Below are 27,573 nucleotides of genomic sequence, written 5' to 3' on the forward strand. Positions count from 1 at the left end.
ATCGACCCAGTGGTGTAAAAAGTTATCAAAAGTACCAGGATTATAATTTTATACGCCAGACGCGCGTTTCGTCTACATAAGACTCATCAGTGACGCTCAGATCAAAATAGTTGAAAAAGCCAAATAAATACAAAGTTGAAGAGCATTGAGGACCCAAAATTCCAAAAAAAGTTGTGCCAAATACGGCTAAGGTAATCTACTCCTGGGGTAAGAAAATCCTTAGTTTTTTCGAAAAATTCAAAGTTTTGTAAACAGAAAATTTATAAAGAAGACCATATAATTGATATTCATGTCAACACCGAAGTGCTGACTACTGGGCTGGTGATACCCTCGGGGACGAAACGTCCACCAGCAGTGGCATCGACCCAGTGGTGTAAAAAGTTATCAAAAGTACCAGGATTATAATTTTATACGCCAGACGCGCGTTTCGTCTACATAAGACTCATCAGTGACGCTCAGATCAAAATAGTTGAAAAAGCCAAATAAATACAAAGTTGAAGAGCATTGAGAACCCAAAATTCCAAAAAAAAGTTGTGCCAAATACGGCTAAGGTAATCTACTCCTGGGGTAAGAAAATCCTTAGTTTTTTCGAAAAATTCAAAGTTTTGTAAGGATAGCAATATATATATACTTGAACATTTAAATTGACGAGATGGTACAAATGTACATACTTATGTTTCTCTTTATTGATATCCCTTTCACTACACTGTACAATTTACGTTTGATTATTTGTCAAAACAGAATCTTATCATGTAAATCCAAGGCAAACAAGGTGAATTTCGATTCAAAATAATGTATTAAATGCACCGAGTGAAACCTAGGAATTCGAAGAGACAATTAAAATTGGGGAACGAAACAACCTAAACCATGATGATTATACAAAGTATCCCATCATATACAAATATTTTTCCGATGTCTCGGATAGCCTTTCTTTTCGTATCGATATTTGTACATGTAACTTTTGAAAAGAAAATATAGAACATCTGTTAATCAGTAAAGTTTATGAACTTTACGGAAGTGATTTTGTGAAATTTAATATTTCGAAATAAAAGAGTTTTTGAATTGTTCTGGTTTGAAACACATATACGTAAAATATTAAGACAAAAGGTCGTTTTTATAAAATTAATGTACAAATTAACTTTAAGTTTATTTCTAAATTTACCAAATCAGTTAACGCGAAAAGTAAACGCGCGTTTACTTTCAAGTGCACGTAAAAATACACTTGTAAAATCTGTAATAAACGCCCGTTTACTTTTAAGTGCACGTAAAAATAAATTTGAAGAACTCTGAAGTAAACGCCCGTTTACTACTGACTAAACGGACACATAGTAAACGTCCGTTTACTAGGGTAGACATTATAAATTTCCATTTCGACCACGTTAACGTAATTATAGTAAACGTGCGTTTACTAGTAAACGGGGAATTTGAAGTTAATTAACGAAATGTGTGCACGCGGCGTTAACTTGCGTTTACTTTATGTAATGCTTGTTCTGCCCCCAACTGTACTTATATGTCTTATATGTTTAAACAAACTGGCTTATACCACATTTTAGCATTGTTTATTGACGTTTCCTTGTTTGTGATGATTTTTGGTTTCAGAAGCGTGTATTTTCTTGTAAAATGCTAATATTTTTACGTCATTGTTGTATGACGTTGGGAAGCTCATTCATAAAAAAAACATATGACGTTGTAGTACGATCGGAACAGCCTATGGAATATAATAATATTTTACCACGGTTGTGTTCTCCAAGCGTTTGACGGACGTCATGTTAGAATAAGGAAATAATAAGCTTCCCAATGATTAAAATAAGTGTTTATCGAATTGCTATATTATACATGATTTTTTTCTGAGAAAGTGTTTGGTTCAAATTTTTAAATTAAAAAAAAACTTCCAACGGTCAAAGTAATCATTTGACAAAATGTTTGAAAATTTAACGAGCCAAATAAATATTAGTTAAGGTGTTGGGTACACGGCACGCGCCTTCATATGTGAAATTTTGTAGTGACAGAAGGATTTTTATATACAAATGAGCCTCCCTTTTAGTTGTTGATTATGTGATTACTCGGTCGTTTTTATAGTGATTATTTTATTACCAGACAAAATCATTTTTGATTATTTAGTGTATTTGTATCATTTGACTATTTAACAACCCCACAATAGATCGGACAACACCTGAAGGCCACCAATCTTCAAGAACGAGAAACTCCCGCACCCGGAGAACATGAATTTGTAATTCTTTTGGCCTTAAAATGTGATTATGAGATTACATGGACACCCCATGAGGATCATTTATCAGTTACAGAACTAACAATCATAACAAAGTTTAAAACTAATCAATAAGATTTAATTTGGGGAACAAGAAGAACTCGTTAAGTATATTTGTTTAATTGATTTTTATCAGTACAATAAAAAAGTTATATTGATTAACATGTAATAATTTCATTTCACTTCCATTAAACAATCATTTCCGAGCGCCATAACGATTAACCTGTATAATTACTTTATTTAATCAATTATAGTGATCTATTATAATATAATCAAAATATAGATTCATTGTGATAAATCTTAATGGTAATCAGATTGGAGATATTCATGTTAGAAGTAAGAACGCGTATTTTTTATTCAGGAAAGTTACATAATAGACAACTTTAGAATTCGATGCATTTCTTATAATTGACATTCATCACTCATCACTGCTGTCATTGGGGAATTGTGATTAAGTATCTATGGAACATAAATTATTTTTATCCTGCATATTGACGATCACTAAGATGCTTGATAAACGTAAATCGTGCAGGGATACAGGCGATTCCTTCTATCTGACAAACGACGTCATCATAGCGCGCATAATGGACGATTTTTATCGTTGGTCTGTGTATTCATATCATATCATGATCGCCTTTATATAGTCCGTTTTATAATTTTGACACATTTTGTAGTTAACTCATCACATGTTTTAAGACTTTTGGAATTTGCTGAAACGTAAGCAAGGGAATCAACAAGTTTGTGGTCAGCAACTGAAGTAAGGTAAGCAATTAGTTTGTTCTGATAAACTTCAGTAAGGTAGGCAACCAGTTTGATCTGGTTAACTTCAGCAAGGAAGCTGGCAATCAGTTGGTTCTGATTAACTTCAGCAAGGTAGGCAATAAGTTTGTTCTGATCAACTTCAGCAAGGTAGACAATAAGTTTGTTCTGACTAACTTCAGCAAGGTAGGCAACCAGTTTGTTCTGATTAATTTCAGCAAGGTAGGCAACCAGTTTGTTCTGAATTATTTCAGCAAGGTTGGCAACCAATCTGTTCTGACAAACTTTAGCAAGGTAGGCAACCAGTTTGTTCTGACAAACTTCAGCAAGGTAGGCAACCAGTTTGTTCTGACTAACTTCAGCAAGGTAGGCAACCAGTTTGTTCTGATTAATTTCAGCAAGGTAGGCAACCATTTTGTTCTGATTAACTTCAGCAAGGTAGGCAACCTGTTTGTTCTGATTAACTTCAGCAAGGTAGGCAACCAGTTTGTTCTGATTAACTTCAGCATGGTAGGCAACCAGTTTGTTCTGATTAACTTCAGCAAGGAAGGCAACCAGTTTGTTCTAAGGTAGGCAGTTAGTTTGTTCTGATTAACTTCAGCAAGGTAGCTAGGCAACCAGTTTGTTTTGATTAATTTCAGCAAGGTAGGCAACCAGTTTGTTCTGATTAACTTCAGGAAGGTAGGCAACAAGTTTGTTCTGATTAACTGTAGCAAGGTATGCAATTAGTTTGTTCTGAATTATTTCAGCAAAGTAGGCAACCAGTTTGTTCTGAATTATTTCAGGAAGGTAGGCAACCAGTTTGTTCTGAATTATTTCTGGAAGGTAGGCAAACAGTTTGTTCTGAATTATTTTAGCAAGGTAGGCAACCAGTTTGTTCTGAATTATTTCAGCAAGGTAGGCAACCAGTTTTTCTTAATTATTTCAGCAAGGTAGGCAACCAGTTTGTTCTGAATTATTTCAACAAGGTAGGCAACCAGTTTGTTCTGAATTATTTCAGCAAGGTATGCAACCAGTTTGTTCTGAATTATTTCAGCAAGGTAGGCAACCAGTTTGTTCGGAATTATTTCAGCAAGGTAAGCAACCAGTTTGTTCTGAATTATTTTAGCAAGGTAGGCAACCAGTTTGTTCTGATTAACTTCAGCAAGGTAGGCAACTAGTTTGTTTTAACTAACTTCAGCAAGGTAGGCAACTAGTTTGTTTTAACTAACTTCAGCAAGGTATGCAACTAGTTTGTTCTGATGAATTTAAGCAAGGTAAAGGAATCAGTGTGTTCTTATTCAATTAAAAAGGAAAACAACCAGAATATTTTGAGTAACTTTAGAAAGGAAAGCAACTCGTTTTCCCTTAGTAATGTAACCAAAACAAGTAACCACGTTGTCCTCAGTAACAAAAACGAAATCAACCACTTTGTCTTGGTGAGCTTAAGCAGGGTACGCAAACTCTCTTGTCCTAAGTACTAGTAACTTAAGAAAAGAAAGTTTTAAGGAGCATACAAAAGAAAAGCAATTCTGTTTTTCTCAGTAGCTAAACAATGAAAAGCAACCAGTTGTTTCTCAGTTACTTAAGAATTGATAGCAACTAGTTTGATATCAGTAGCTGAAACAATGTGAGCAACTAATTTGTTCTACGTAATTAAGGAAGGAAATAACAGTGTGTACTCAGTTACTTAAGAAAAGAAAGCAAGCAGAGATGATTTCAGCTTTCCAATTGTGAACTTTCCATTTCTAAGTAGCAACATTCCAGCAGCACCTGCATACGGGGTATATATCTCCCAATTGATACGATATTCCCGTGCTTGCATTTCCTATCATGATTTTCTTGATAGAGTGTTGCTGCTTACAAGGAAGCTATCAAACCAAGAGTTCCAAATGGTGAAGTTGAAATCATCCCTTCGTAAATTTTACGGACGCCATCACGAGTTGGTTGACCGTTATGGAATAACCATTTCACAAATGATATCGGATATGTTCCTTACGTCGTAACTACAATCCCCTTTCCTTTCATGAATGTGACCTACCGAATTAGACTATTTACCGGATTTGTAATCACATAAGCAACACGACAGGTGCCACATGTGGAACAGGATCTGCTTACCCTTCCGGAGCATCTGAAATCACCCCTAGTTTTTGGAGGGGTTCGTGTTGTTTATTCTTTAGTTTTCTATGTTGTGTCATGTGTACTATTGTTTTTCTGTTTGTCTTTTTCATTTTTAGCCATGGCGTTGTCGGTTTGTTTTATATTTATGAGTTTGACTATCCCTTTGGTATCTTCCGTCCCTCTTTTGTTCTCAGTTATTTCAGAAAGGAATATAACAAGTTTGTTTTCTGTAACTTGAGAAATGAAATCAATCAGTTTTGTTCTAAGTTCAATAAGAAAGGACAGCAACCAGTTTGTTCTCTGTAATTTTAAAAAGTAAAGCGACTGGTTTGGTAACAGTAGCTTAAATAATATGAGTAACCAATTTGGTCTAAGTAATTTAGGAAGAAAAGAAACCAGTGTGTACTTAGTAACTTAAATAATGAAAAGTTAACCAGTTTGTTCCAAGTTGCTTAAGAAGGAAAATAACTAGTTTGTTCTTAGTTACTGAAGAAATAAAACAACCAGTTTGTTATCAGCAAATTAAAGAAGGAAAGATACCATACGTTCTCGGCAACGTATGGAAGGGAATCAACCAGTTGTTTCTCATTCACTTCAGAAAAGATGGCAACCAGTTTGATATTAGTAGCTTAAACAGTGTGAACAACCAATTTGATCTAAGTAATTGAGGAAGGAAAGCAACCAGTGTGTACTCAGTTTCTTAAGGAAGGGAAGCAACTATTTTGTTCTAAGAGCCTTGAGAAAGGATAACAATTACTCTGTTCTTAGAAAACTAATGAAGGGCAGCAACTAGTATGATTTAAGAAACTTAAGAACTGAAAGCAATCATTTAATTCTAAGTACAATCTGAGGAAATCAACTTAACAAAATTACCGATATTTTTAAACGGAAAATTCCTTATCACATGTTGAAATCAAAAGCGAGTAAATAAAAATACCAAGTTTCAGGGAAAATTCAAAACGAACATTCCATTCTCAAATGACAAAATCAAAAGTTTAAACACATCAAACGAATTGAACACAACTGTCATACTCCCGACCTTTACAAGCATTTCCTCATGTATGAAATGGTAGATTAAACCTGGTTTTGATCTTGGAATGGTTTTCCTAGAATGTGATAGTGTTAGAAGCAGACCAATTTCAGGAGAATAAATAAGATTTGTTATTTATACATGCAAAATATGAAATATTTTATAAAAAAAAATGGTACTTCTAGATTTACCAGACCAGCAAATAACTCGGTAATCTGTGCTATCACATTATATACCTTAATTTTAAATTACTGGTACATGTTGTAGATTATCGATGTGCAATATGAATCTTTGTCAATATAATGGAATTGTATGCGATTGTCATACAAGTGAGAGATTTAGCTAGCTATAAAACAAACCAGGTTTAATCCAACATTTGTTACTTTAAAAAAGTCAGGAGGATGACAATTGTTGTCCATTTATTTGATAAGTTTGAGCTTTTGATTTGTCCATTTGATTAGGACAATCTGTCTTGAATTTTTCTCGTAGTATTTTTGTGATTTTAATTTCATTTTACTTTAATTAAAACCACATGTTGCAGAAGAGACAAAGATGCAATTATAACATCCAAACTTATAAGTTGGAATAAAATTGTTTTATACATATTAGTATAATTTTTCAATTGCTTCAGTTGCATTATAAAAAAGAGGTATTTTACATGTAAAGTCTTCCTATAAAAGTCTAAAAATGGACCTTCATGACACGTCTCAGTCATTACAGCTGAACGGACGTGCTGGGACAGCTCTCCTTTACCCGCTTTCTTCGATGAGGGTTTACAGTTAGATGATCAACGACTTACTACTTTAGATGACAGAAACCAATCCAAGTCGTACAGTAGAAGTAGTAGTAGGCGTACCCGCGTTAACATGCACTCCGAAACCCATTGTATCATGGGGGAGTGTTATGCCGATTAACGTTCGAGGGCTGTATCCTAGGTGTTGGGTGATTGCCCTTCATTTCACTGCCTCGCGGCTTTGGTCCTAATAACACTTCCTGTCATCTATAATACTACGTCAACGATCATCTGCCAGTACTCCATCATCGAGGTAAGCGGGCTGCCAAGATGACCAAACTGGCCCTGAAAGCAGCCGCTGTGAAGAAATGAGATGAAAAATAGTCAACAAACCAAAATCTACTCACCAAAACCAAAATGGCGACCTCCAAAATGGCGTCCTCTACTACCTGTTCCTGGCCCACGGCAGAGAATATTTAAACGCTCATCAATCGCCTTTGGGCACCGAGCCGACCGGGCGATGGCTGTATAGTCAGTCAAGGTCGTTAAACACTTCCATTTGTATTTGTTTGACCTTCATGATAATACCAAAAATGAAAAAAATGGATTGACACTTTTAAATTCATCCATTGACTTGTCCGGTTGTAGTAAGAAACCCAGGTCGGATTGATTCAGAAAGTTTTTGAAAGATAAGAAAACTGTGCACCTTATAATTAGCTTTGTCAAGTGACAGTACAAATACTGAAAATCTAGATTATGTATACATAAAACCATTTTAAAAGTTAAGAAATCCAATCATAATACTAATCTATAAGCATGAAAAAAAATCCGTCCGTTCGGAATAATCTTAAAAATAGGAAGCTTTACGAAGGATGAAAATATATATAGAGACTACGCGGTTATTCGCGGTTGTGCTCTAGTTTATATTAAGTTTCGATCCTTTTATTTTTTTTACCGAATCAATTAAGGCAGTTCATTATCACTGAACTAGTATACATATTTGTTTTTGGGCCAGTTAAAGGACGCCTCCGTGTGAGAGAGTTTCTCGCTACATTGAAGACCCATTGGTGGCTTTCGGCTGTTGTCTGCTCTATGGTTGGGTTGTTGTCGCTTTGACACATTCCCAAGTTCCATACTCAATTTTAGTATGGGGTAAGAAAATCAGTGTTAACAGATCTATTTTTAACTTAGACACATCGTCCATGCCGGGTTAAGCAATATCAACAAAAAAATATAATGCAAGGAACTTAAGAAAATCCTACATGTCGGTCAATCTGTAAAATTATAAAACGCTAAATAATGCGGTGACTGAAGGCGGACCTTTTTTAAATTTAATCTCCCAACCGAACACACACCTATATAATATATCATTGGAAAGAAAAAACCTTGTACTACAACAATATGTCTGTCGTCAGGACTTGATATGGTCACTTTTTTTTTTCATTGAGGTCAAAGGTCATATGTAAAATGCTGTGAAAATTTGGGAGGGTTTCAATTTTGACATTTTTTTATTATTTCTAAACTCTACCTTAATATAAACGATACTGGTTTGGCTTTAGTAATGTTTGTTATTATACATTAACCTGAATCATTAAGATTTTTTTTATCCAAAAAAATCCTAAAACGACGTTTTATAAACAAAACTTTAAAAATCAACTTTTCAACCTATAAAATGTTTAGAGCACCTTAACCTTATAAAAAATTTCAATTTCAGGTAAAAATTCAAGTGTCATGCAGGACAATACTTTAAAATTATTTTTTAAACTCATATTGGGCGAGGTATCAAACCAAAGAAATAGAACACTACAGTCAAATATGACCGCAAATTGAATTTGCAGATACTTCAGGTTTTTTTAAAGACTACTCGTTGCTTTTGTTTTTTTCACATTTATTACTGCTTCCATAGAATTATCTGTTGTTGTGTATTTTATTCTGATTAATATCTATTACATTATAGGTTTTGTTCCTATACCCCCTTTTTTTCCTTGGAACGTACCACAAACTTCAAAAGTATTCCATATAAAAAAAAGAAGATGTGATATGATTGCAAATAAGACTACTCTCCAAATGAGACCTACTGAGACATAAATTAACAATTATAGGTCCCGTACGGGCTTAAACAATGAGTAAAATTCATACTGCAAATCTTCAATTTCCGAAATGAAAAATGTCAAACAAACGAAAAATCTAACGGCCTGATTAATGTACAAAATAAATAAGAAACAAACAAATATAGTATATAGAAACAAAAGACAATCACTTCATTACAGTCTCGTGACTTGAGACAGACACATACATAATGTTGTGGGGTCCAACTTTTTTTTAAAGGCGCGCTAACCCTTCCCTAACCTGGGACAGTGTGTTCCCGTGCAACAAGCTATATATCAAATCAAGCGTGATTTCCATTATCTTCCCTTTCTTCAACCGTCACAAGACATATTTTAATATATCTACACATTTCAATCAATTCATCCAAGATTTAACGGAGATCTAAAAGGGGGTTTAGGAAGGTGTGATGATATCCATATGCTTGTCTGCAAAGATGCTGGGGAAACATTATACGAGACGTACACACTATCTTGAATTCGCTCAATTTCATGGTTGGCAATACTTATTAGATAGGGTCGCAATTTACTTTAAGAAGCATAAAATCCATTGGCATTCAATGTTTCAACAAGGTGTTTTGAACCAAACTCATGGTACATTTGTAAAGCCAATCCTAAATGAAAAGGAGTAAAAAAAAAATGGCCACATAAACGATTGACTCAACAATTGCCAAGCATTTACGCAATTTCTCTGGTGCTATTTCCTGAAAATAGACTTGGCTGTCTGCAGTATCATCGGGTAACCATAAAATGAATTGCAATAAATACGAAGGCATTGACTGAATTGAAGAAGGAAGAGACAATTCATCTGGAGTTTGATATTCTTCTGTGGAAATTTGTGGAGTTTCGAAGTCTTTTCTAAGTATACTTGCAGCGGAATTAAATATCTGTCCGTTATTTGTGTCTATTACAGTTGACATTGAGAGTTTGAGGTCAGTTTTCAATTGACAAGCAGTTGATATGGTATCTCAAATAGTTATTTTGCACAGGCACTCGTCTCAGAATATTTTTTTCCTATATACCTTCTATAACACAGGTATGTAGGATTTTTTTCTTTCTGAGACGAGTGCCTGTCTTATTTTGCTACTAAATATTATGTTAGATTTTCCTTGAACTTGTTGAAGTTGTTTTACAATTAAGTTTCTATAGAAATCAATTAGGCAGCAACCATTTGATTTTCTGGGGGTGGGGGGGGGGGGGGGGGGGGGGGGCTATGGTTTTTTTTTGGAATAAAAAAATTGTTTCCAGTTTTTAGAGAAAAAAATAATTTGTTTTTGATTCTGAGAAAAAAAATATTGTTTGATTCACCCTCAGCTGCCACTATATGTAATGCTAAAATTGAAAGAAAAAAATTGTTTTCGACTTGTCGCCAAAAAAAAATTGTCCAAAAAAAAAACCCATAGCCCCCCCAGAAAATCAAATGGTTGCTGCCTTAGTTTAGACTGCATTTTACAAGTAGAATATTTTAGATAAGAATCAGTAGAAAAAAAGATCTATATTTATCAAGTAACTGTGTCATGAGGAATGTTTTTCACCATTGAATCTTTGTAAATAGCCAAAATAAAATTAAAATAAATTTTTTTATTTTTTTTTTCGTTTTTAGCAAATATTTTGTAATGCTACCAGAAAACAGAGTGCTTGAAGTTTAAAAGACGGAAGAGAAACTTTTCTAAAGTAGTATATTTGATGTTTTATAACAAAAAACATAGAATATAAACATATACAAACAAAGTATGTGCCATATATTAGTGTACTCAGTTGAAAATATTTGTATATTATAGCGAAAAAGGTAGTAATTCATATATCAAATTATTGACTAATACACAAAATGTGACGGAAGGCAAGTGATTAAGTTCCGTGTTGAAATTGAAGTTTTTTACTTCATTCTTTTTCATAAGGTTTTTTTCATATTTAGGTTCCAAATTTTTTATCAGTTATTAGTTTTATGAAGTACTATATGCTTACAATATTATGGGATAATTTGTATTACTACTTTAAAGAAGAAACTAAAGTTTGTGTCTGAATTTGCAATTAAAATTACTTCAATTTTAAACAGTCCAAACTTAGCAAATTTTATAGATTAGAAGAAAATAAAATACTGAATAGAATATTTTGATATATGAAAATAGCTTCAGAAAAAAACTATTTCAATTAAATGAAAGCAAACATACACATTTTTTTCATTTTGAAAAAGGGGGGTTGAAACTCTCCAATATACTACTAGCCATTTTAAAACGACTTTTTAGAAAAATGTGACCATACGAAATTATGACGACAGGGCAAAAAAGAAAGAACACATATTTGTCTTTAAATTAAGACAATTTTAGCCGTGTGTTATTCGGTGAGATTAAACTCACGATCTAGACGACTTTTTACACTTCTGTCACCGCACTAAAACGTGACGGTCAAATCCGTAAACAGACAATTTACATTATTCTTTTGTTATTTGTTGTCTGTGTCTTTTAACTCCATTACTAATACGCCTTCAATATACACACTTATTGTTTAACATTTAATCTAAATACACGTAACACAATATTTACACACGCAACTATTCAAACGTTACAACATTTTACTTTTAATACTCTTCACAATTAAGTTGTTTTTAAATACTGTAGTTTGAAATCATTTGTTACTTATATGACATACATCCAATGTAAATAGTTTGTTTTAAAATATTAAATAGACTAGTTATTTTAACACCTTATCTTTGTCACGCGGATTTTTTTTATTTTTTGGAAACGGATTTGTTTTTCGGATCAAGCAAGTTAACGTTTTGCTGTCAAATTGCTATCTCTTTACATGTATTATTATTAGCAAATTTAATATATTTCATCTGAAAACAGTCACCGAATTTATACCTAAATAAGAGCTCAACTTTTATAAGTTTTTATTTGGTATTTCAAAAAGATTAACAACTTAAACATAAATAGATATATTTTTTACCAGTCCACAAAAGGGACGATAAAAGGCAATGTATTTTCCATTTTATTTGTACCAGGGTAAAAATTTGCAAAACTCGTCTAATATTTACAGTGTTATAATAATATTTTTATCAAAACCATTGATTGGAGGCAAATGCGCGAATTTTTTTATTGTATTTTTTGTAATTTTGTATTTTCACCAAAAATATTAAAAATCTATATTAGAACTTGAAATTTTTAACTTGAACATACTATGCTTACAATTTTTAATGCCTTTGCATCTATTTGAATACTAATTCTTTTTTCTCATCTTTGATTTAGAAGTGCTGATTTTTTTACTTATTTTCCGAAAAATACCTTTTTATGTTAACCTGTTTTGGCCTTTTTCAAGGTGTTGTTAACTGTTATTTGAGATAAAATTTTACTGTTAACTGTTTCAACCCAGTGTCTGTTATCTGTTTTGTTAAACTTTACACTGTTGTTAACTGTTCTTTTGAAAATAGGATCCCTGTTATCTACTACTTGATACTTTCAGTGTTCCCTGTTGGATATTTTTCTCTGTGAACTGATCTTAACTGTAATTTACAAGAAATTTAAATATTCACACGTTAATATCTGATTCACATTAAATTTTCTGTCCATCTCTTTCTTTACGGTGCTTCCTTAAAGGAGTAACACAAACAACATATATGTAGCTGTCTTTGGAGATCTTTAACTATAGCACATCCTTGATAAAATTAAGAATGGAAATAGGGAATGTGTTAAGTAAACAACAACCCGACCAAAGAGTAGAAAGCAGCAAAAATAAAATGAGTCTCCAACACAGCGAGAAATCCTGCACCAGGAGGCGGATTGAAGATGACTCCAAAGTGACCAAGTTCAATGGTCTTTCCGGGACAAAAAAAGTGTACTAGTTCCTATAAAATGAACATCAAAATAAACTCTGAAACATATAAATGAACAAAAATTAATATTAAAAAAAATACAAGACTATACCAGAAGTTTATTTCTGCCTCCGATTCATAATTAATCCTTACGTTAATAGGAATGACCACTTCTGGCCAAGCTAAAATCCTGGTCAGTCCCAAAATAAAAACAATTAAGATGATATAGAATGTTTGATAAGTTACGTTAACCAGGAGAATCTGAATAGAGTTTTCAAAAACTGAATGAAATTGTGAAAAATGTGGCCTGGTAGAAGAGGCTGAAAAATGAGGTTTTCTCAAATTGATGCTAAATTTGTTAGTCTTAGACTTCTAAAGTGTAAATATTGGCCAAAGGCTTTTCCTATATCAGCTCAGAGTTCTTGGGACTTGGAGATGGAAGAGGCGTCTCATACATTGGTTTATTGATTTACAATTTTTCAATTCCTTTTCATAAAAGCATGTAAGCTATGCGTCGTATAATTACACCGAGATGCAACCATATATTATCAGGGCCCCCGCCATAAAAAATAATGGTCACGCTCTATAGTTTAAACATATTTATTTATAGTGGATTGGGAAACAGGTTTTGCAACTTATATACATTCCTTTCCACTTTGCAAGTGTGAGTACTGCCATGTAGAGGCATTAGCCTGCTCTTTTTCGAAATCTACAAGTGTGTCTTTAACTTGCAAGAGATATGTCTCTCTCTTAACACGGATCGGTCATTTATCGTCCCCTTCAGACAGACTATCATCGTTTCTTCAAGAACATGCTCGCAAAGGATGTCAAGGGAGAGCCGAACATTCATTCCCTGAAATTTTCATCCCGGAACGGAAATCGAACCAGGAACCTTTGTGTTAGTAGTCCAATGCACTAACCACTACACCATGCCATATAGTTCCTACATGTTTAGTTAATGATAATTCTATTTGCAAATACACCCATATGGGTCAAGTAAACACAAATATAAAACATATTATATAACACAGAAAGTGAAGAACTACAAATATAAACATAAAAACATAGTTAAAATGGAAATGTAACCTTTGATGAACATGGACCTCATTTTCAAAATTCTAAAGATTGCTTTATACATTTAAAGTCACCAGCTTCTGTCAAAAGCTCAGATTCAGAATTTAAAAGATGTTTAAGCTTTAAAATTGGTTGTAATCACTCTGTCCATCTGTCTGTCTCACTTTCCTACATCGCACGATTACCCAAGTTTGCTGTTATCTAAAACTTGAACAGCTTTATTAAAGATTCTTTAAGAGCTTGACATTTCTGCCAATTTCTACAGTGGTTCTGAACACATTAAAGGTGTATATTTCCCCCTTTTTATAGCTTTTGTTTTGATTTTGGAAAAAAGGGTTGATTAAAGTAGGTGTTAACTGTTATCAGCATTTGAAATGTGTTTTTAACTGTTTTTGCCAAAATGGAGGTGTTGTTAACATGTTAACGGACCCCCTATTGCCCCCCTCTTTAATTACACGATATTTACTTACTTTTCAATTTGGTCAGGGGTTTTTTAATTATAAATCAAAAAAATCTTTTTCATTAGAAAATTTGACAGTAAACGTTGTTTCCTATATATTATATTTTATAATAAATTATAGAGTTCAAACTTGCGTATCGATACTTATGTTGCCTACTATATATATAAACCATTTCAATGTAAACAGTTACTTTATGTAGGACGATTTTCATTCAAAAATAGTTTTAAAAGACACGATCTTTTTAAAATTTGAATGAAGAGGGTTAGTAAAAGGAAACTTAATTAAAGATCCCCTCAACCGACATCGAACTAAAACGGATTTTATTATCAAAAGAAAGTATTTTTATTTTTAATTTGTTATATGATTTTAATGAACTTTTTTCTCTAGGACAACATTAAAGGTGGAGACTTTGGCATTGATAAATGAAAGAAGAACAAAGGAAGACTAACAATGCTTGTACATGTAGTAATACCAATTCTACTTTTAACAACAGGTAAGTGATCAACAAATTACCTCTTGAAACATGTACTTTTTATCCCTCTTATACTTTTTTTTATTTTTATGTTTATGTTATAAATTTATGTGCCGTGAATTTTATAAAATTATAATTTTTTTCTAACGAGATAAAATGTATCTTCCATTCTCCAAACTTTTGTTGGAAGTATGTCAACTGAACAGTGATATATCGATATTGGCAGCATCGCGATGTTTACGGGATCGTGTCATTATTATGTTAACACTGTATCGTTTCTTTACTCTCTGGTTACATTATTTACATAGTATACATTGCGATGCTGACAATATCGAATAATCATAAAATCATGCACAGTGGTGGATCCAGGGGATGGTTCCGGGGGTTGGAACCCCCCTTTTTTAACGATCAATGCATTTAAATTTGTACAGATAGTAAGACCCTCCCCTTTATTGTACTGAGTTGGGACCCCCTCCTTTTTAAAAATAGCTGGATCCGCCCCTGATGCAGCAAATCATATAGTTTGCATTTATAATTGTCCGATGTGAGTCCAGAAATTCAAATTCAAGGCCTGTTGCTTATTACATAAATTAGAATATGATTACTAATGAGACAACTCTCCATGAGAAACCAAATGACGTATAAGTTAGCATGTCATCGTTTGGCCTTCAACAATGAACAACCTATACCATTGATATAAATATAAGGAGGGAGCTGTGGTATGATAGCCAATGAGACAACTCTCCGCCATATAACAAATAACGTAAAGATTAACAACCATAGATATAGGAAGATGTGGTGTGAGTGCCAATGAGACAACTCTCCATCCAAATAACAATTTAAAAATTAAACCATTATAGGTTAAAGTACGGTCTTCAACACGGAGCCTTGGCTCACACCGAACAACAAGCTATAAAGGGCCCCAAAATTACTAGTGTAAAACCATTCAAACGGGAAAACCAACGGTCTAATCTATATAAACAAAACGAGAAACGAGAAACACGACGTATATATTACATAAACAAACGATAGGTCATCGTGCAGCTTTGAACAATAAGCAAACCCCATTCTATTTACTAGGTGTTTTTGTTGTATTAGTTAATTAACTACTCGAATTATTGTTGGAACAACTATTGAAACATAAGATATGTATAAAGTATACACACATTCTGAATTCACAATACAAAGTTTGTACATCTGAGAAATTATTTTCTCTTAATTTCTGAAGATAATTTTAAATGTCAAGTAATCATTTACTTTTAATAGATTAGTCTTCTTCACATAAGTTTAGTTAAATGTTATTTTCTATCAATAAACTATTTTCAACGATTTCAAATCTTTGCCATAAAAATCATTTCACGCTCTATTTTGTTCCTCACGATTTAAAGAGATAATTATTACAGGTTTTAAACATATGACATGTATGAATTGAAAAAAAGTATTTAAGATTGTACTTTTAAACAAAATAATTTTTCCATTTAAATGAATGATTATTGTATGCACTGATCGTGAGTTTTAGAAAAATACTGTTGAAAGTTCATAACAAGTATCTGATTAGAATATATAAGCGAGAAAAGGAGAGGTTTTATGAAATGTAAAGGGGTTGGGATCCTGCTAACATGTTTAACCCCGCCACATTATTAATGTATGTGCCTGTCCCAAGTCAGGAGTCTGTAAATTCAGTGGTTGTCGTTTGTTTATGTGTTTCATATTTGTTTTTCGTTTATTTTTTTACATAAATAAGGCCGTTAGTTTTCTCGTTTGAATTGTTTTACATTGTCTTATCTGGGCCTTTTATATCTGACTATGCGGTATGGGCTTTGCTCATTGTTGAAGGCCGTACGGTGACCTATAGTTGTTAATGTCTGTGTCAATTTGGTCTTTTGTGGATAGTTGTCTCATTGGCAATCATACCACATCTTCTTTTTATATAGAGAAAATATAACCGATACGCAATTGATCTCAAGAGAAATCTTTGACCAAAAAAAAAAAACAATCTATGCAAGTTCCACCGATTTAAAAAAAAGAATCATAACTCATGACGATAAGATGTTCTGTACATCTACATATCATCTAAATACACATCTGTAATGTATAATACTGAACATTTCCGGTGGTTTAAAAAAAACTGAGTAACTTATAAAACCGAACATATATACAAAGCAATTATGAAAGGTATGTATGGTATGATATGATAAAGAAAGAAACAGAAAAAAATAGAGAAGGGGTCATCTTACGTGAACCAATCATAGCAAGGACGGATCCTCAGCTACTGTTGCTGGTTAAGAATTTAATGGCGTACGTCTCTGTTCTTGAGAAATAAAAACCTGTATATGAAGCCGTTAGTCTTAGTTGAGTATTGCCGGAACTTCTTTGCAAGTGATGATTTTGCTCTTGCTGATAGAGTTCCTGTGGGAACTATTGGTTCAGGCATGCAAACTACTTTAGAAAAACAAGAATGTGCCGTCGAGCCGGAAATATGATAAATGTATGTGAAAAACATTTGAACGATCCCAGAAAAGAAATCTGTCAACTAGGGAGACACTATTCAGCCTAAGCTATATGTATTGTTAAGTATTTATTATGGAACGCCATAGCTGTCTTATGTGTCTTTTGTATTGCTTTTCTTTTATACGATGGTGGTTTTCTATTATACGAAGGTGCTTTTCTATTATACGAAGGTGCTTTTCTATTATACGATGGTGCTTTTTTATTATACGAAGGTGCTTTTCTATTATAAGATGGTGGTTTTCTATTATATTTTCTATTTTTTGTGAAAATCATACACGTTTATTAATTAGAATTTATATATATCTTTATATTTGTTCCTTATAAAAATATTTTTGTTGGGGCCGGATCGACGTGGGGCCGGATCGACGTGGGACGGATCGACTTGGGCCGGATCGACGTGGGACTTTACAATAGATATCCGACTCCTCTCCAAGCACAGTTACAGGCTTATTTATCATTTGCACATAACAAGTACTATGGAAGATATAAGATTATTCTGTAAATTTGTCGTCTTCGTCTTTCCTTTCATTTCCATGATCTCTTGATGTTGTGATGTAAAACCCTACGGATCTCTCTCTAAGCACAGACTAGTGCTAATGTCGTACAATGTACATATTTCGTTTGTAGTTTGCAGATATCATATTATTGCTGCTATATACTATTGTCTATTTGTAGCTATTAAAAATGTCGAACCAGCCTACAGTTATGCATTGGAAGATAATTTGAGAACGTCCCTTGGTATCGGAACAACCTACAATCTTTTTGTCAGACCTTTAGCTCAAGTAAATGTAACTGTGGCGCTTAATATTATTACACTTAATTCGTTGGTAAGTTCACACTAATTGTTCTTTATCTTCTACCATATTAATACAGATTTACAGACAAAACGAAGCTTTAAACGTATAAAAGACATGTAGGGTCCTTGTATCCTACTTCTGTTGCGAGCACAGGGTTTTGTCAAACTACTGTTCAATTTTGGGTCCTCATTGCGGTCCGCGTTTAAGTCATGTCAATTTCATTCAAATACGTTTTTCACGATTGGGATGGGAAAATGTACAAATTGAATTCCAGAATTAAGATAAACAATTGTTTCTGTCATCAAATATCAGGTGTCTTTTTACCCGGCTCGGAACAGGAGTAATGAGTCGCTGAAGCTCGTATTACCACCTGTTTCTTAGCCTCGTACAACTACAGCTCATACTTACAGACACCAACTAGTTATTGTCTATTTTTCTTAACTACTAGATATTCTGATATCTTTATAAATAATTAGAATACTCGATATTTACACTTCACTAGGGAGATAACCAATATAGAGGACAAATATCTTAGATATTAAGAGGGTGAATAAAATCTTTTATGGATCTGTAGGGATAAGTTTCGAACCATAAACATTATATTAACAAACCAACATATCGCTAGATATATGTATTTGCATAATATACAGATATCACTAGCCTGTATTTGCAAACTATAAAGATATCGCTATCCTGTATTTGCATACTATACACTTCAGATATCGCTAGCCTGTATTTGCATACTATACAGATATAACTATAGTCTGTATGTGCATACTATACAGATATCGCTAGACTGTATTTGCATACTATACAGATATCGCTAGCCTGTATTTGCATACTATACAGATATCAGTAGCCTGTATTTGCATAATATACATATATCGCTAGACTGTACATGCATACTATACACTTTAGATATCGCTTGCCTATATTTGTATTCTTTACAGATATCGCTATAGCCTGTATTTGCATACTATACAAATATCGCTAGCCTGTATTTGTATACTATACAGATATCGCTAGCTTGTATTTGCATACTATACAGATATCGGTAGCCTATATTTGCATACTATACATATATCACTAGCCTGTATTTGCACATTATACAGATATCGCTAGACTGTATTTGCACACTATACACTTCAGATATCGTAAGACTGTATTTGCACACTATACACTTCAGATATCGCAAGACTGTATTTGCATACTATACACTTCAGATATCGCTAACCTGTATTTGCATACTATACAGATATCGCTAGATTTTATTTGCATACTATACAGATATCGCTAGCCTATATTTGCATACTATACATATATCACTAGCCTGTATTTGCACATTATACAGATATCGCTAGACTGTATTTGCACACTATACACTTCAGATATCGCAAGACTCTACTTGAACACTATACACTTCAGATATCGCAAGGCTGTATTTGCATACTATACACTTCAGATATCGCTAACCTGTATTTGCATACTATACAGATATCTCTAGCCTGTATTTGCATACTATACAGATATCGCTAGCCTGTATTTGCATACTATACAGATATCGCTAGACTGTATTTGCATACTATACATATATCGATAGCCTGTAATTGCATACTATACAGATATCGCTAGCCTGTATTTGCATACTATACAGATATCGCTAGACTGTATTTGCATACTATACAGATATCGCTAGCCTGTGATTGCATACTATACAGATATCGCGAGCCTGTATTTGCATACTTTACAGATATCGCTAGCCTGTATGTGCATACTATACAGATATCGCTAGCCTGTTTTTGCATACTATAGAGATATCGCTCCAAAGCTTCTATCACTGACGGACTGTTCGATTTCGCTGTGATATATGATCCATACACGATATACATGAATTGAATACTGAGAGTCTAAGAAAGTCGAAATTGAATGAAAAAACTCCGACATATGAAATGAAAATTTTTAGGATTAGATACAAGTTTCAAAGTTTATTTCATGTAAATGTCACAGACTTACAAACTTAACATAACGTCGAATATTTGTAGATTTGCAAATCAAATGAGAGTTATATATATATATCGGTTTGAACGTAGTTTTCAATTTATACTTGTTTATATATACATGTTTATATATCTACTTCCACGAATTGATAGTATTTGAATGGGAATGAAATGAAGTGATTGTGCATAAAAAAAAGTTAAAATGCATCTCTGTTTATTCTGTTTTTCATCTAAATAAAGTTACTGTAAGTTTATACATAATACACAATCTTTTTACATTTCAGAGTATAAGTGACCAGTCGATGTCAATAGCTGGATATCTGACAATGGTAAGACAGAAATACAGGTGCTCGAAATAAGTGCCCGTCCAATCTGCCAGATATCGGATAATATCTATTATCTGCCCGAGTTCGGAAATAAGTCTACAATCTGCCTTGTATTGGACAATCGTATAATTTGTCAGCTCGACGTTAGACATACATGTATATCTTCTGCCAATATCTTTGGGACATTTACCGATTAATTGTCATGTTCTTGGCTTGTTACAGTGACCGTGCAATCAGAAAAATATCTACCACTTGGTCAAATTCCTCAATTTGATACATTTTTATGTTATTTAATAAGATAACATTGTGAATAGAAAAGTAATGTGGAATGTGTCAGAGAGACGACAATCCAACCAGAGATCAGCAAACATCCGACGGCCATCAAAGGTTCTACGACATATCAAAAAAATCCCGCACCCGGAGGCGGGATTCATTTGTCCCCATTAACAAAATGTAATAAACGTCACACTAAATTCCCAAATAACCTAAAAGGAGTAGGTCCGGTAAGGACCGATTTTGGCCTCAAATTTTAGTTTCATCTGACGAAAGATTTTGACCACTTTTTATTCACTTAAGTGTCTATTTCATTTGATTCAATTATTGTTTGTGAAATTTAACTCTTTTAGTCATTAAAAACGATCCGATTTAAGCTAAAATAAGAAAAATCTACCAAATATGCGAAAAAATGTCACTTTTCTGATAGTTTTTGTCAAAAATGAAAGTGGCCGCATCCGTGTTCATCCTAAATCTTTATATATGTTATGTATTATCATCAAATACAACTTCCATTTCAATATTTTGGATGAACACGAATGCGGCCACTTTCGTTTTACACGGAAACCGTCTAAAATTTAACTAAAATGCTGAAATTGTGAAGATTTCAGTAATTTAGCATGACTTAATGGTGCTAGTACTCAATATATGTGCATTGTATTGTCAAAAACAGCCAATATTTATGTAGCAGAACCATTCTACTATCCAATTAAAAACTAAAAGTTTACATTTTAACCATTTTTTGTAAAACTGCTATATTTTGGGGCCAAAAAGGGCTCTTACCGGACCTACTCCTTTAAAAAAAAACATACAAGACTAAAAAGGGCAGAGGCTCCTGACTTTTGACAGGTGGAAAAGTGCGGCGGGATCAATCATCTTCTGTTAGATCTCAATCCTTCCCTGTACCTCTAACCAATGTACTAGAGTAAGCATCAGCAATGCATACAGTAAAACTCAGTTTAAAATAAATAATACATTCATAACCTTATCAAGTCTCTATGTACTCCATTTTCATTACAGTTTTGGGATGATCAGAGGTTAGACTGGTCACAAGATGCCACCTATAATACAAATATACCGGCTATTTACAGTAACGAAGAATATATATGGCGACCGGCTCTTATAATTGAAAATTCGTAAGTCAATATGTTCATTGTTTGAAAAAAGTTTTGATGTTTCTAAGACTAACTCAGATTATATTTTAAAGAATGCTCGACGTTCAATCGATAGTTTTCATTGTTGAAAAGTTGAAACTCGTTGTTCACGTTTGTTTCAAAGTAAACGTATTACCCCTGTGAAAGTGCACCTCTCATATATAAAACGTGCAAGTTCTTTTTTTCGTAATTTAAATTTTCTTTTCTATTTAAGTTATTGAAACTTATATTTAATGAAGTCTCATACTCATTAAATGAAAACAAGATTCCCCATGAAAGAAGTCCAGGGGGTAGACTGCAGTCAAGAAATAATCATCATGAGACTTCTCACGTGCGTTATAAAACTGATACTTAATTATCTCATTCCAAATAAATTAGGTGCTCTACATGCATGGATACATTATTTTTCTCCGAATATGTAAGATGTTTTACAAAATCAGAAATTAAAAGTACAATAAATGAGTGTTATAAAGATTTATATAAAGGTAAAATAGAAAAAAATGACGAAATTAGCAAACTTTTCCTGTATAAAAACTTAAAACCTTCACTTGAAGCATATTTTTACTTACAACTGTTTGATGATTATTTTAGAAATGTTTTCAATAAACTTCGTATAAGTGACCATGGTCTTGAAAAAGAAAATGGTCGTTACATTAAATTACCGCAAGAACAAAGACTGTGTAAAACCTGCAAAGTCATCGAAGATGAATTTGATTTTATCCTCCATTAAACGAAAAAATCAGACAAAATTTAAATAATGATATACAATTAGATGAGGAACATTTTATTCAATTACCTGATAATAAAAAAAATATTTTATATATTAAACTCCGCTTCCTTTAGACATGTTAGAATTATTGGCTCCTTTATTGAAAGGTCATTAGAACTGAGGACAGTCGTCTTATTGTTACATGGATATTGAATGTTGTAATATTATTAATTTATCACGTATGGTTTTGTGTATATTGGATTAACTTAGTATATTATCTTGTTTTTTTATTTTGTTGTTTTTTTTTTGTTAAATTGGTATTGATACAAATATTGTTTTGATAAAATTATATTACATAATTACATTATCTTATTTCGAATACGTAAGATGCTCTACATTATTACTTGATCTTATTCCGAATACGTAAGATGCTCTACATTGATACATTATCTAATTCCAAAATACGTAAGATGCTAGATCTTATTCCGAATACGTAAAGTGCTTTACATTGATACATCATCTTCTTCCGAATACATTAATATAACGTAATATACTTCACATTGAATATCCAAATACAGAACATGGTTGCTTTGATACTTGATCTTATTCCGAATACGTCAGATGCTCTACATTATTACTTGATCTTATTCCGAATACGTAAGATGCACTACATTATTATTTGATCTTATTCCGATTACATAAAATGCTCTACATTATTACTTGATCTTATTCCGAATAAGATGCTCTACATTGATACATTATCTCATTCTGATAACGTAAGATGCTAGATCTGTTTTCCGAATACGGAAGGTGCTTTACATTGATACATCATCTTATTCCGAATACGTAAGGTGCTTTACATTGATACATCATCTTATTCCGAATACATATACGTAATAATACTTCATATTTAATATTCGAATACATAACATATTTGCATTGATACTTGATCTTATTCCGAATACGTAAGATGCTCTACATTATTACTTGATCTTATTCCGAATACGTAAGATGCACTACATTATTACTTGATCTTATTCCGAATACATAAGATGCTCTACATTATTACTTGATCTTATTCCAAATACGTAAGATGCTTTACATTGATACTTGATCTTATTCCGAATACGTAAGAAGCTTTACATATTATTAGATACATTATCTTATTCCGAATACGTAAGCTGCTCCTCTTTGCTATATTATCTTATTCCGAATATGTAAGATGGTATACGTAAGATGCTATGCAATGATACAATACCTTATTGTGTATTCCTAAGATGCTCTGCAAGGATCAGTTATCATTTTCTCAAATATGTTATGCATTATACAAATTTAGTCATCTCAAAGTAGATCCATTAGAGGGTAAAAGGCAAAAATTTATGATATTCATACAATTGAATTGACTTGCATTATCATGACCTCACCAAGATCATAATGAAACAGGAAATATAATAACAAAATATTGTTCTAGATAACCATAAAAGACAGAGCACCACTAAATATTGGCGGTTAACTCGGGCGCTAAGGAGGGAAAGCAGTTCCAGTTTCATATTTCGCCCGTGATTATCAAGCAAATGAAAACTGGGTTTTTGGTCGCATTCTGTATTGTAATCAAAAAGGGAAAACTATTTCAAAGTACTCCCTTTGCTTGCCTTGGCATTTAGTCTCATTATATAAAGTCAAATATCTATATTTTGTGCATCTTTGTAGCGTGAGCGATATTTCGATAGTGAGTGACGATAATGTCCTGATGAAAGTTCAATCGAGTGGCTCTGTCATTTGGACACCCTCTGGAATCTACAAAACACACTGTGAGACAGATGTGACATATTATCCTTTTGATACCCAATCATGTGATGTGATTATTACCACGTGGGGTTATACGTCAATAGAGATAGCACTATATGTTGCGCAGGAAGCTGTTCGTTTGGAATACTACAAGGAGAATGGAGAATGGACATACCAAGGATTTTCAGCCTTTACGACTTCAAATTCTAGAGAAGGTTCTTCTACACCAGAAATAACGTTCACATTAACGTTCAAACGTAGACCAGTGTTCCACGTGTTGAATTCTCTGATTCCAATGGTTCTGTTAGCGTTCCTGAGTTCTATGGTATTCAAACTTCCTCCAGATTCGGGAGAGAGGATAGGATATTCTCTAACTGTGCTACTAGCATACGCTGTCTATCTCACTATTATATCTGACAACATGCCGTCCTCCTCAAGTTCTACATCTGTTTTAAGTAAGTATGCTAGTGAATAAACATATAAAAATAATAACGTGTAACAATGCATTGTTATAAGTTTCTAATACCATCACTATTTGATATAGTGTTTTTGTAGTGTTATTCAAAGAAATGGACGGCAATGGTAAAGATAAGAAAAACCATAGAGAGAATCATTTCCCACATAATTTTCAAATGCCAATATCTAAACAAAAAGGACGGACCTACATTTTTTGTTTCTTTTTCATTTCAATTTTCTATATAATATCAATTTATAGCAATTATGCAAAACGCTTGTTGTTTATAAACAGAGTCGCGATCATCCTTCAAATTGAGAAACACGAAGTTAGAAGAAATGTACGTTTAATTTTTTACTCAAGCTATTAACTAATTAGGTATTTACGAGCTTAATATTTCCAATCAGTTGTTGGTTAGTACAATTATACAGTTGACAAACTCAGAGAGGCCTACTACGAATGATTCTGACAATAAAGTTAAGCGGTTTATAGAACATTTTGTAGATAAATCAATTTAAATTTATGGCATACCAAGTTTTTGTGGGGTTGACAACAGTGCAATTAAAATATAACGAAAGTTTGCGACCGGGTGACATTTTTTAGAGATGCAAGTTAAGTACCTTGTGGAATATCAAGGTAGATTGATGGTATACTTCCATCTTGGATTGCACAATCGCAGTATCCAATTCTTTGCCAAGATCTGCCAATTTAGAGATAGTTTTGCAATTTATTGGTTAAACAATTTATTTAAAGAAATTATCGTGATTTTTTGCACAATTTAAAATGTTTAAAGAAATACCAAATATTTGTGTTTTCAGAATTATTTTTTTAATTAGCCATTTAAGGGAAGATAACTCTTTTAGTAAATAAATTACACTGGACTGATTGGAAAATTTCAAATTCGCACTTGTAGCAAGAAAACAAGTTCGGTGACACCATGTTTGTTTATATATTCCTTAAAATATATTATAAAACCTATCTTCTCATATTTTATTTTAAATTTTGTCATAGATTTCTCTTTTTTTTCATGAACAATTTAGGCAAATTTAGGCAATTTTGAACAACGCGTAGCTTGCAAAATAGCACGGTTACCCATACAGTTTACTTTTTAGTATATTTTCGAAAAAAGCATAGTTAAATCTTCATTTTGGCAAAGTATGAGAAAATTCTGTGTACGGAAATATAAACCTATGATCTACCTTAAGTTAAAGTTATATAGATTTTTTTTCTAAGACGAGTGTCTTGTTATTTGACGTTCTATTTATTCGCCGTGAGTAGTCGTAACTATGAAATGTATTGAATTGTCACCATACATGTAGATAATTTCATAGTGAATTTCTATTTCAGCTATTTACTTACTGTTTGTCCTAGCTTTAGGTGTGCTGTCCGTCATCATAACTATATATGTATTAGATTGTCATCATAAAGACGAAAACGTCCCAGTTCCCAAATGGCTTATGAGGATGTCGACTAGCTGCTTGGCTAAATTTGCATGTTGGAAAGATAATTCATGTTTGTGTGGACGAAAAGTGCAACCATATGGGGAAGCTAAAGAAAGTATACCGGAAACCACGGAAAAGCATTCTGGGGAATTAGATTCCTTGACATGGAAAGATATTAGTCAAATATTAGATGGATTTTTCTTGAGATTGTATTTACTTATCATTTGTTTTATGACATTTATATTGTTTATGACATTAGTGATTGGATATTATATCAAGTAATCATACTGTACATTTTCGATATTTTATAAAAAAAATCTTTGATCTTCACGAATGCGTATTTCATTTCTTGTAACATGAGAGTGTGATATATAAAAATATCGCTAAAACTAAGGATGCACTGGCTGTTATTGTAGTTACATAAATATTATGTCTAGTAAATAGTTTAAATGTTATTAAAAATCGTACTGTAACTTGTGAAAATCAAATAATAGAACCCATTGGCGTTGGTAGATATAATTATTATATCAAATGAATGGCAGCACATTTTGAATGCCGATGGAAAACAAATTATATTGTATATCAAGCCATGATACAAAATCAGACAGTACACAGAAAAGAAAACACTCTCAAAAAAGGAACAACAATGTGCATTTAAAAATGTCTTTATTTACATTTTACCTTCGGGAAAGTCTTTGACTAATCAATCTTAGTCCTAGATAAATATGAATTTACCTAAAATTGGTGATTTTATCGCATAAAGTTTAAGTATGTGGAAAAATTACAGTGCTGTAGTAACAAATATTAGAATGTATTGCTCACTAAATGCAGCTAGTTCTTTTAGAATCCATCTTTGTTGAAATTAAAGAAATTTGAACAATAATAACAATAATGTACGACGGCAATTAAATTGATGTTCATTATTACATTTCAATAGCCTTCTTCACACTGTTTAACATCTATTGAAGCCGCCACATCACAAAATATGTTACTTCATTTGAATATCTGTTAACAGGAGTATCAGTAATTTTATCACATGTATGCCCTATATCATTATTCTAGGAAGAATCACCAAGGTAAATATAGGTACAACAGACTGTATGCCATGAAGACCAACCGAACCATCTGAAAAAGTAGAAAAAGTCGTATCAAAATTGTACTGTTTCGTTCGAACAAACATGTGTTCGATAACTCATTTAAGACTAAAAAAAACTAAAACTCATTTAAACAACAGAAGTTGGAACATTCGTCATTTGTGTTAATTTTGATTAATACACACAAAACTTTCAATTCAATTGTGATATACTGGTACCT

At 32.8% G+C, this 27,573-nt stretch overlaps 1 protein-coding gene across 2 annotated transcripts; it reads left to right on the forward strand.

Moving 5' to 3' along the window:
- The first annotated feature begins 2,597 nt into the window (after window positions 1-2,597).
- LOC134694779 (neuronal acetylcholine receptor subunit beta-3-like) lies at window positions 2,598-26,646 on the forward strand. 2 transcript variants are annotated; one of them, XM_063555830.1, is made up of 7 exons: window positions 2,598-3,028; window positions 14,724-14,829; window positions 17,995-18,146; window positions 20,398-20,442; window positions 21,733-21,848; window positions 24,286-24,818; window positions 26,165-26,646. In XM_063555830.1, exons 2-7 carry the CDS (start codon window positions 14,787-14,789, stop codon window positions 26,539-26,541), a joined length of 1,266 nt encoding a protein of 421 aa, XP_063411900.1. In that variant the 5' UTR covers window positions 2,598-3,028; window positions 14,724-14,786; the 3' UTR covers window positions 26,542-26,646. The 2 variants fall into 2 exon arrangements, with proteins under 2 accessions (XP_063411900.1, XP_063411902.1); XM_063555832.1 differs by lacking the exon at window positions 2,598-3,028 and adding an exon at window positions 14,507-14,597.
- Window positions 26,647-27,573: the final 927 nt, after the last annotated feature.

The sequence above is a fragment of the Mytilus trossulus genome, chromosome 13, assembly GCF_036588685.1.
Source record: "Mytilus trossulus isolate FHL-02 chromosome 13, PNRI_Mtr1.1.1.hap1, whole genome shotgun sequence".
Taxonomy (NCBI): Eukaryota; Metazoa; Mollusca; class Bivalvia; order Mytilida; family Mytilidae; genus Mytilus; species Mytilus trossulus.